The 11,996-nt window shown below is 43.6% G+C and overlaps 3 protein-coding genes across 4 annotated transcripts in view; 2 read left to right on the top strand and 1 right to left on the bottom strand.

The window, feature by feature from the left end:
* The window catches only part of LOC126568441 (late histone H1-like), a 327,966-nt gene that overhangs the window by 11,257 nt on the left and 304,713 nt on the right, over positions 1-11,996 (top strand). The window lies entirely within an intron of this gene.
* Positions 1-11,996, top strand: part of LOC126568196 (eukaryotic translation initiation factor 5) — a 313,066-nt gene that overhangs the window by 112,781 nt on the left and 188,289 nt on the right. The gene's annotated exons all lie outside the window — the stretch shown is intronic.
* Positions 504-1,592, bottom strand: LOC126567657 (protein GUCD1; the record flags this gene model as incomplete). The annotated part of the gene is made up of 5 exons (XM_050223874.1): positions 504-650; positions 725-831; positions 955-1,142; positions 1,224-1,347; positions 1,417-1,592. Coding segments are annotated over 5 exons (693 nt in total), but the record flags the coding sequence as incomplete, so codon positions are not given.

The following is an 11,996-nucleotide window of genomic DNA, read 5'->3' as shown; positions in this document are numbered from 1 at the left end:
TTGATCGTTTTACTGTACATGTAACTTCTTTTGCTGCCTGACTAGCGCACACATATGGCGTTTGCGTTCTGCTGTAATTGTTCAAGTACCCTTATCCTTTTTCTGTGAGACTAACTAGCGATAATGCCTTTCCTGTCCGTTTGGGAAAGATTGTCAATAAAGGATTTAGTGAAAAAAGGTAAACCTACGTAAACTCTTTTATCCATGTAGCGGAAGTTGGGGCATGTGTGCCACGATAAGCAATTTATGCTGTAATTTACTTAAACGTGTTTTTAAAAACTGATTTTGATTTCATGGTCATCTTAAACTTATTTTTCACTTTACTAAAAAAAAAATTCGTTGGCTCACTTGCCCCATCTACAGTGGTGGAAATCTACAGTGGTGTAAAATTTATTGGAGTATACAATAATATAATTAATGGAAAAAAATACAAAAATAACGAACAAAATGTCAACTGGTGTGTGGCCGACCAGACTAGAAAACGTTAGTCTCCTCGATCGTCTGCAAAATGCGCTCGACGTGGAAGTGCTGCTTCTGTGGGTCGTTGCGTTGTCATGTTGTGGCTTTATCGTACAGAAGAATGATGTCCTCATCGGTACCGTTCGCTTTGCGCGCTTTGTCTAATGCTTGATAGGGAATGTAGCATACCTCTGCGAAACGAGGCGAGGATATGTTTTAAAAGAAAGTTGCTTGGCTTGGGGAAATTTTAAACGATTTCACTTACTGTCTTTGCAGGCCGGATTACGGTACATGAACTTTTGCAGTCGCTTATTGTATCCGCACAGAACGATGTAGTGGCCCATGTAGCTGGGCGTAATGCTTAGGCAGGAGCTATACAAAGCAGAGGAGAAGTGTGCATTTGAATGGGAGAACGTTTAAATACCCTTTAAGGCTCAGCCGTCTCCAGTGTTTTACCCTCAGCTTTCGTGGCCCTGAGCCTTTAAACCCACTTACCGTATCTCGCAAGGCAGCTTGTTGAATTTGCACAGGTCACAATACAGTAGCGAGGCACTGATGAGCAGTATAATGTTCCCGTACGTGCCCAGGTGGTCGATCAGAAACCGATAGTTGACCGTGCACTGCTTCACATCCACTCCGTTCTGCTCCGCGTAACGGAATTTGTTGTTTACCCTTAGCATATCCTAACGGGGTGTGATTGGAAAGATAAGGTGTATTTTAATGGATGACTCATACAGCACCATAGTACCCAAGGGCGCGCTTACCAGCGTGTAAGATTTGTAGTAATCGTTCACTCGATGGTTCGGATTTGCGCCGAGCGTTTTTGTCAGGTATTTGTGGGGGACGTTAAAGTCCTTCAGTACGTAGCACAAGTCAATTGTCCATGTGCTGTAATTGGCAGGGAGATTGGTAAAACGCCAGGAACTGGTTGGTATGAAAGGGATGTAAGAAACTTACCTCTTACCGAACTGGCCTTCGTCGCAGATCTGCTGAAACTGGGACAGAAACGTTTGTCGCTGTCGACGGTCCAGTATCATAAGGATACATGCTAAACCACAGTCCCAATCGTAACGCTGGCTGAAGTGCACGAGCGGATGCTCAAGGATGTCCGGAACGTAGCCTGGAACGTCTATGGAAATGAAAAATTGGGTTAAAAATATGGATAGAACGGAAGGAAATCACCTTTAACAGCATATTTTTACCTTCCATCACGCAGAGGATCTGCGAATCACTATCAAACTGTGCTTATCTTTCCGTCTGCAAGGGCTACTATGCTCTCTGTGCGTTAACTTGCGAACTGAAGGCCGATAAAGACCGGCCCAGGATTGAGTGGTTGTTCGATAAGCAAAAATAGATAGATAGAGCACGAGCAGTTTGGTTTACATTTTCGTTATCATCGGTATCGTGATCGAACTGGAACGATTGTTAGCGGAAACATCACAACATACCCGTAACCGACGACAAAGGTGCGTTAAGCGTCTTCACAGCCTTATCGGGGATAGTTTTTTGAGGGTAAATATTGGATATGGTGAAGGTCACATACTGCGCGCCATGATGCATTATGACTGGCCTCGATGGTTTACTTTCACGACGACCATTCCGGACACCTTTTACCGATTACTAGAGAGCAGGAGGAAGGCAGCATTAAACGCAATTCATCCGCGTTCGCTGTTTGTTTTGATCAAGCACGAATCGAATCGTCAGCTGTCATTGGTTGGTTGTCAACGTTCGGAGCGAAAAAAAACAGAACGCACACTTCGGGAAATTTGCTCGAAAGTACGTGTGCTCGAATGGAGATAATTTTGAATTTTCTTTGCGATTGTTTTGCTTTTTTTAACGGAATACTAAATGGAGTAATATGATGTGATAAGTTTACTATGGTTATTTAATTTTTGCTACGGTACTTCAGCAGTAAACTCACAATAGAACCCGTTTTGACCCAGTTGAGTTCAATTCAGTTCGAGCAGCAGGTTGACAAAGCTGAAATCGAAATTCTAGGTGTTTTTGGCGCGCATTGGAAATCGTTGCAAGTTAAGCACGTGCCTAGATTAATCGATAATACTTTGCTAGTATTTTACGTGAATTTTAAAGAGAAATTGAATAAATTTTTATTAAATTTTTAAAAAGAAAGACAATACCGGACATGAGTCCGGTATCTTCATCACGTGTCCCAAAGAGCGGCAGCGTGGGGCGGCCGGCTCCAAAGAGGTCCCGATTTGAAGCCCCGAAACGATTTGGTTGTTGTAAATACTGCCGGTTTTAATTGATGGTTCGTCGCATTGATCTTCAATCCAATCCTATTGGTCTTGGTTTTAAGTCGTGTGTAAGCCTCGCATACCTCCACAGATGTCCGTACGATAATGTCTATGTCATCCTCGCGGAGTCAAGGAATTAAAGTGAGATCGGATGAAAATCGTGGCCGGATGTTGAAGCCCACGCTTTGCATGACACTGCACCCGCATGAAAAGTGAGGCATACTCAGGCCCAGAAGGATGAACTGAACTTTACCAATGCCATTTGAGAGCTTAGAAGGACCCTTCCAATGTAGCAGTATTGTACGAGGAAATGTCTGTTTATATGTTCAAGCAGCCAAAACCGTCTTCCAACTGACTTCAGTAACGAATTTTATAATGAAATATATCTTTTCAATCTCAATCGGATGACCTTAAAATTCTGTTAATGTCGTTCATGCCGTAGTAGTAACTTTAAGGCCTAAAAAGAGCTACAAAAATGCATTTAGCCGTTTCCATCACATCCATGGTCAACGCCTCTTGAAATCGGGTTGCAATATTTCGGCAGTTTGTAAATGCTTTTTGAACTTTGATGCATTTGAGTTTTGCTTGCCTTCCTCCCTCGCATCTGCGATGCGTATCGATGATCCACGACCACAAATATCATTTCCGGAGTGGCAAAACGACCTTTTGCTTTTGCTACTCGGATCAGCGCATATAAAAAGAAAATCCTAGCAGAAAAAGATAAAAAAAAACAACTTCCATTCCGTGAGACAAGATATGCTGTTTTAAGAAATAGTCCAACCGTCTGGAAGTCCAAAGACGACGCAACGTTTTGCGACGAATAAAAATAAATTGATTCCGTTGTTTTTCCATTTACCCACGTTGTGTGAAGCAATTATTTTATTGGTTTTAGTTGTCGTTTACCGTCCCAACAAACACGATGGAGCCAATGTAGTATCGAACCGAGCGTGTGCTTACGTGACGCGCACTAGGGAGGGGGGGGGGGGGGGGGAGAGAGGCGCTCACGTGTGCGAACCGAGCGGCCACTTCCGCTCACCGGCCCGGGGTGGGAGGCTGGCGGGTTTTCTTGTGGCGCCGAGATGGTTTGATTCAATTTCCTGTCGATAGTGAAGTCGTCGGATCGCTTCGAAGCACGGTGGTTGCGAGGCGTTACCATCGATGTCCCGCTGGGTACGGTAGTGGTGCACGGTGACCGTTCTTAAGAGCGCGCGCGTCATACGGCCGGATGCGGATGTAGCCGTTCACCGCCGTTTGCCTGCAGCGGGAATTGATTTTCTCCGTCGCTTGTGTTATTTTGTCAATCGCAACATCACCACCCAGTGGCCAGTGGTGATGCAACCACAGCATTCTCGTTTGCTTTCCATCCACGGGGGGTGGACGAAGGGGGGAGGCGATTGGTTGGTTTCACACGACGCCACACCACACTGATCTGTTTGCGGCGTGAAAACAAAATCAATTTAAAGCTCGTCCGCCCAGTACCGTCCGTGTGCACTCAATAAAAACAATATCTTTATCTCGACCGATGCCATTACACGAGTGAATTTATCTATTTTTGATAGACATTATTGGACCGGGCGGGTGGGGAAGGGTTCGGAAAAAAAACAGCGCATACAACGTACGCGTTCCCAGCACCATTCGAATCGAAGATGAAGCGGGATAAGCTCCCAGCGTAAGCGTGGGAATGGTTGTAATAAATTTGAAAGTGCATATAAATTATCAAAAGCAAATAATTCGACTAACCTGGGCACGAAGTTAAGTGCCTTTGTTGCGCTGTCTGGTTGCCATATGGTTGATGTGAATGCTGCAGGAAGAGAGCCGGAAAACAAAGGACATTTTACCAACGAAAAAATAGGATCAATTTGTTGAAACCATCCATCACTGTAGCTTCATTATTTTGTGCACCATAAACATTAAAATAAAATGTCTCTTTTTTACTAGAAGCGAAACAAGTCGCATATTTGAAATCCACTTTAAAAATGTTCAAATATTGCTTCTCCCTTTCTTTCTGGGACAAGCTACTCGAACGTCATAATCGGTCCAAATCGGTCACGGTTCGGTTCATTTACTATTCCACTGTTCTAGCTTTAGCGTTTGCGAAACCGGACGCTATATCTACGACTATCGAAATTGATTAAATATTTCATGCTTTCGTGAATGCGCTCGACTCGAGTGCCGGGTAAAAGCGGAACAAACTTTTGACCATGTCACGTTTCTAGATTAATTGCTCCGGTGAGTAGTAAAAGATTTCAAAATCCCACACAGTTCATTGGAAACCGGACCTGCATTCGTACCTGTTCCGTGGGGAATTTGCTGCTTTTTTTTCTCTTTATTGGCATAAGTTTTGACCGGAAGTTAGGATAAATAGTTTATATTTTCCAACGATAAGGGGGACGGGGGGGGGGGGATTTCTCGTTGCGATGGTTCATATTTTCGAAACTGGTTTGCCAACAGTTAGGAAAATTAAATTTGATTTTAAAAATGTGTAAAAAACAAATTGACTTAAATCACTAGAAGAAAGATAAGGGAAAAAATCATTCTATCGCCCAGTTAGATCGAGTCAGGTCAGGTCACTTCGTGCTTGGACACCGATACCGACCGAAAAAGCCATTCCGATGACGGGCCCCCGTTTTAATTGATTACATTTGCATAATTTATTTAAATTTATTTGTAAATTATAATTAGCAAACACTAATAATATCGCCGGCTGCACGTACCCGTATATTCCCATTGATTGGACACAATTCCCCCCGTGGGAGATAACCTCTACCGTTAGTGGGAATTTGCGATGATGATGTTTCGATTCATTTCAACACTGTTTTCCACACATCGGACTTCACATCTACCCGTTACAGGACATAAATAAATGTGTCGAGGCATTTTTTCCACGTCCCACTTTTCCCTGAACCAGCTCCTCATCTCCAACATGATCAAACAGATCAAATCTAGCGCCGAGGAAGAAGAACCAAGGGTTTTGGGCTTATGAGGGAAGACGGCGGGACACACAAACACACGGGCCCACGGATAGGCTTAAAAATGGCGTCCATTTTCCAATTTAATTAATTCTGCGAGATTGTAATTCGTTACCTATTCGCACCGTCCCATAGGGGAATTTGTTGGTTAGAAATGGGGATGGTGAGTTACCTATTTTGGATACATTGTAAGGGATGGAATTATAAACACCCGGGTAGAGGAGTACGGTTGACCAGGCAGGGAAAGTAAGTTGTTGTTGACAGTTTATTTTGGTATTATAAATGTATTTATTTACAGCTTAAATCTTTTATTATTTTAATACATGGACTCGTAAGTGTTGAACTTAAGTTAAAAAAGACTATAAGAAGCTCTATTCAACATTGAATTTGAAGGAAAAATGTGGGCAAAGCATCAACATACAATTGGTTTAAAATCTATCTTTAAAATTTATTTATAAAAGAAATATTTTGTTGTAATGTTAAATGGATCAAGGGATAATTCATTTTTTCGTTCTCCAAGCTTAACCTTACTAGTTCAAAAACGCGAATATCTCTCCCTGGCTCTCGTTGGCCTGCTCACTATAGAGCACATCGTTGTGCCATGGCCCGGTGCAAAATAACTCTCCAGGACATTCGATTCTTGGCTAAAGCTTCCCCTGATCTAGTCAACTAACTGGCCGATCTCCTCGCCGCCTCCTGCCGAACAGGGGGTCACTGACGAATACCTTCCTGGTAGGGTTCAGCTCACATGCCATGCTAGAGCACACCGCCAAAGCATTCTCTGCTCGGATGGTCCAAGACTTGTGGTCAGAGTCAGAGTACCTCCGGGCGAATCAGTGTGCGATATATTTCACATTTCGTGAAATACACGATGAAGGGACGTTGCTTTCCAACCGGGCCCTATCACGGGATGATCTCCCCCGGTTAGCAAGTATTCCGTCTGGTTCCCCAAAGGTAGGGCCCCTAAGGGCGAAAGGGGCTCGAGCTGCAGTCCGAAAACGATTTGGTTGTCATAAATACTGGTCAGATTTGCCGGATGGGACCCCAAATGTTGCCCCGAGAGGCCCCTACACGTGGTGAAAGAACAAACCCATCCCGTCCGTATCCGATCCGATTTGAATCCCGGTCCTGGCATGTGAAGACCGGCCTCGTTGTCCCTTTATCACGGCCCTCCCAAGACTCTCACTGTCTCTCTCTCTCTCTCTCTACTATGTTCCATTCTGCTCGCTTTTCGTAAGAAGATCAACAGTTTGTTTTGAAAGCTCGTTGAAAATGTTGCCATCACCATTTTGCCATTTCGATGGCGTTCGAAGCGGTCATCGAGCAGTCGACAAGAGTGTGTGTGTGTGTGTATGTGTTTGCATCGGCAAGTATTTGCATAAGAGCGTTTGCCGTGCAAGGGTTTAGTTTCAACAACACGCAAACCCATCCGGTAGCATTGATACTGCTTTGTGTTGGCTGGAAAATGGGTGGAAAACCGTTTTTCCCTTGTCTCTTTCTCTCTTTCTCTCTCTCTCTCTCTCGTCCTTTGCTTCGAACCATCGTCGAGTATCAATTCTCGTAAGTGGCAATTGACTTTGAACAACTATTTTCCCATCCCGGTTGCTGTACCGTGGCGTAATCGACATCAGCTCGCAAGCAGGGGGATACGTGATTCGGCGAAAAGACGAACCATGTATTACGTATTTCAGATGCACTTTCTGGTAACGTGCTGGTTAACAAGCAGCATATGTGTGCTACATTCCGTACAGATACAGATGTAATCAATGGTTGGCTTAAAACGTTCCTTTCTAACTTCCATCACAAATCCATCAAAGATTTCCCGGGAGTAAATGGTTTGTGTCTCGATTTCGGTTACCGGCACAGTATGTTCCGTGTTTGTACAGAGATGTTGTGAAACTGACCGAAACTTTTGTTTTTGGATGATTTTTTGAGGCGTTAAACACCCAAACATGTTGATACACTGTCGTGAGGGGTTTTTTTTTCCTTTGATCTTCAGTCAACTATTTTGACAGATTAGTGTATTCACACCGGAGCTGTTATGGGAATATTCAATACGTTCCATATGTAGCAAGCGGTGATCAATGTTTAATCAATTTAGTATGCTTGTATGTGCTCTTAATAAGAAAAAGTAACGTAACTAAACGTTGTGACAAATTTGATATTTTAGCCTCATTTATGTGGCCATCACTGTGAGTGAAGAAAATAACTTATATTCAAGATGTTACTGTTTTAATTATTTGCATTTTGCTGTAATTTTCTTCGAAGCTTAGAAAGGTGCTTAAGACACTCAAAAGCTACTTGCTACATTATAGGAGACATTTAACGCTCGCTGCAACACCATAAGCCATTTTCCCCTCACAAATGCACTGCAATGCACTGGAGAGAACGAGAGAGACAGAGAGAGAGAGAGGATCCTCTCACTTCTCCTGCAAATTTGCACGTGCTGAGAAAAATGGCATCCAGGGCGATTCTCCTAAGTAGGGGAAAATTTCTGTTTTCTCTCCCTCACGTGCTCTCTCTCTCTCTCTCTCTCTCTCTTCACTATTTCCGATTTTCCTATTAGATGTCACTGCTCACACATTTCGCAATCCATCCAGGCGCATGTACAAACAAACCCCTTCCCAATGGGGTTTTGTCTTTCGTGGAATACTGTTCCCATGCTGACCGGTTTCCGTTTTTGTTGTTTTTGGCCTTACAACAGCTTTGATGCTCTGGGCGAGTCGAGGATAAAGATCGCCAAATGATAGTGGAGAGGCTTCAGTTTGTGCGACTCGAGTACATAAAAATTAATGTTCTTTCACACGAAACTCAAAACAAAAATGGTGTAACAAGATTTGCTCCTAATCCCGTCTGATGGGTTGATGATATGATTCCGCTGGCCGCTAAGCAAAGCTGCCAGTAGACGTTAGTGACCTTCAGTGGTGCTTCGATTGCAATCAACGTCTGCTCCAAGCGCTCTAGTTGACCTTTATTAGCACGGCACACGTGGCACGGCACCAGCGCTGTAAGACGCTTTAATTAATATCCGACAATAATTGCAACGGGGCACGGCGGTGACACATGTCACTAACTGGTGCTGGCTTTTTTTGGGGGGGATAGCAGTAACATAGCGGTGGCAGTAAGTGGTGTAACAGGATGATCGTTTGATTAAAGAAATGGTTTTCTACTTTCTGGAAGGATGTGTTTTTGTGTGCGACTTTGATAAGAATGGTGCCATCCTTCCAATATGACATGGGTGCCTTCGCTATCTGAACTGGGTTCGCGGTATTGCACAACTTCAGGGAAGATTATATTCTTTGTTCCCCGTATCCAATATCGCCACACAGCTGTATTGTTGGAGATATTTTATCTTTAGCAGTTATCTTCAAAAATTAGTTTCGTTCTAATAAAATAATAAATAAATGATAAAACCACACACATACATACACAAATGCTTGTTGTCCAACGCTTGAAAAGGTTTTGAAGAAAGAAAAAGGATTTCTATTTTAAATACCGTAACAAATAACACACTTACTCTAAGTTCGTGCCAACCCACACCCACACTGGAACCTCTCACTCCAGAACCCAGAACGCCGAGTGCAATAAACTCGGCTCGGAAGCTTTTTATGAAGCTTTTATCACTGGATTGAAGAATTCCCAGAGCAAAAAAAAAAAAGGCAGGATAAAAAAGGATCCTCTGTACCGCAAACAGCACAGATCCGTATCAAACGAAGCTTGCCTGGAAGCTTTCTCCACATTGGCTCCATAAATCCCATACCCCAGGAACACACATACGTACACGACACATTCCGGGCTCCCCCGGCTTGGGGTCACATTCCAACTCCCGGGTCGTGGGTGTGTGTGTGTGTGTGTGCCGCTTCGGGCTAATGGAATTTTTCCTACCACACATTCCGAGTGTGTGCACCATTGCCCAACGGTGCGGTTACCTACGGGCATTCCCTCCCACAACAGACAAGCACCCCGCGTCCGGTGCGATTATGCAAGCACGGGGCACATAAATAACGCATGTGGTCCCACACCCTGGCACACGGCTCGATCCGCCTGTCCGGCGAGGAGTTTCCCGCTGGGACGCCTCGATGATCGGATGTCGGAGTGAGTGCTGTGCTCGGCCATAAGTATCGATGCTTCTTGGAACATGCAGACAAAATAGCCCGCGGCAGGATTAAATTGCAATCGATTGCAATCGAGAGCCTCGTCCTATCTGTTGGAAAGGAAGGAAAAGGGAAGACTGGCAGGGGGAAGAAAGCGTGTGAAATGGTAGCCACTGGTAGTACGCACACAGCTCATCGGATCGGAATTCGCATGCCCAGCCGCTCGTAATCTCAGTCCATTTCAGACTTTTTTTTTTGTACGAATTAGGAAATTAATCAAGAACGCGTGCATGATGAATGGAAAGCTGAACAGGTAATGGAAGATGATTTTTCTTAGAAGCATCGTTAGTTAATACGTTTAAAAATACGATATACTGAATGTCCTGGTTTTTGTATGATAAAAGCATCCATTTTCCAGGTCTTCATGAGTGATTTACACATTTTACATAACTTCAAAAGCCCTTCGAGGAATCTGCTGTAGAAAAGATTTTTGTTTAGAATATTTAACATGAATCAAAATTGAAACTTCTAAAAATTACTAAAACTCTTCATTTTGACTAATAAACCCAACTAAAACGAATAAAACGAAAATTAATATCTAAAAAATTTTTTCTTATAATTTGAAGAGACTTTTCAGTTGTTGATTTTCAGCCTTGTCCTGAACTGATAAGGCTGAAATGTTGTAATTTTTCGTATGTGAAGTTTTAATGGAGGCGCCTGGTGCTTGTTTCAAGCAAGCAATAGTTGCCAGATAGCTTGTCTGTGTAGGACAAATTGCGAATAAATCAACAATAAAGAGGTAAATAAATCCAAAAAATAGGGAATCAGTTGCACTTCGAAGTGTTTAAATGCTTTTTATGCTATAGAAACACAAATCACTGTGAATAAGGGTACGATTCAGCTTATGATGCTTATTTCCATGCTACCGTTGAAGACGGGGATAGTAATATGGCAAGAATATAATGCAAGACATCGCACACAGAATACTGCAGATTTGTTTTAGTGTTTCACTGGCTGCAGCTAAATGTGACTGCCAGTTAAAATTGAACAAAATATCACTCGTAAAATGAGAAGTGAAACCTATAGTACACAATCCCTTTGATAAGGTTTTAGTATCCCGAAAGAAAGTTATTTCTTGTGTATTCTCTCTACTCTTATTTCTTCTGTCGCTTGTATACGCCTACAGAGGTTGGCATTTTTGTTTCGAACAAAACACTCGACTGTGAGTCCGGTTGAGTGGAACCAAACCGTTCTTAAGAATGCATCTTGAAGGCAAGAGTGTTATGTTACTGAGACAAAAGAAGAAAGGAAAAGAAAACGAAAAAAATAAGAAAAGGTAATAAATTCTAATTCATTTGAGGCTTAACTTTGCTTTTGAACACCTCCCCCCAGAAGAGCCTTTACTCTGGCCGGCGAAAGGTAAATAAAGCGTTCAATTTAACCAGCCTGAAAAAGGAAGCATGAGCCCCACTTGAGCGCTTTTCTAAACCGAAACGGCTTCCTCCACCACCCCTCATGACTAATGGCAATTTCGAAGTGAAAGGAAATCCATACACTTGAACCGTCTCAGGCCGTTCAATGGTACTGACCCACGGGGGGGGGGGGGGGGGGGGGAAGATAAGTACTTTCGGGAGGTCAACTTTACTGGGAGCTGGGTAGTCGTCGTTTGCGGGTAAGTTAGTGCGGTGTAAGTTCTGGGAGTTGAGGTCTGCAAAATGGACCGCTCGTGTGGTTTTGATGATGCTGGGACACTTTTCCGGAGACAGCCTCACGATCCCGCAATCCACGATCCACGAAAATGTTGGTGGAGAGAGAGTAGGGGGGGGGGGGGGGGGCTGGGGGGAGACACATTATGTGCAACGGTTCCGATGTTCCGGTGTGTGGTTGAAGTTGGTGCAGTCGGTTCGGGTTTCGGTGTGCTTAGAGCTTTTGTCCACTTTCCTCCCGAATAATCAAAATCGCAGCACAAAGTTTGTGCCAAGCTGTCCAGATCGTCGTACATCAAACGAAACTATGGACCGGGGGATAATACGGGGGTGGGGGGGCAAACCGGAAGGGCATGCAGTAATTTAATGATGGTTTTATTTGCTTTTAATTTATCGCTTTTATGTTCAGCTTAGCGGCATGGTAATGGCGGTGAGTGCACATCAATGTGTAATGAAATTGTGTGTCTGTGCATGTGGACAAATGGACTGCATGGTTCGTTTCCCTGGTTTATC

This window comes from Anopheles maculipalpis, chromosome 2RL (genome assembly GCF_943734695.1).
Source record: "Anopheles maculipalpis chromosome 2RL, idAnoMacuDA_375_x, whole genome shotgun sequence".
Classification (NCBI taxonomy): Eukaryota; Metazoa; Arthropoda; class Insecta; order Diptera; family Culicidae; genus Anopheles; species Anopheles maculipalpis.
Note: the sequence above shows the minus strand (reverse complement) of the source record. Positions and strands in the feature narration are given on the sequence as shown.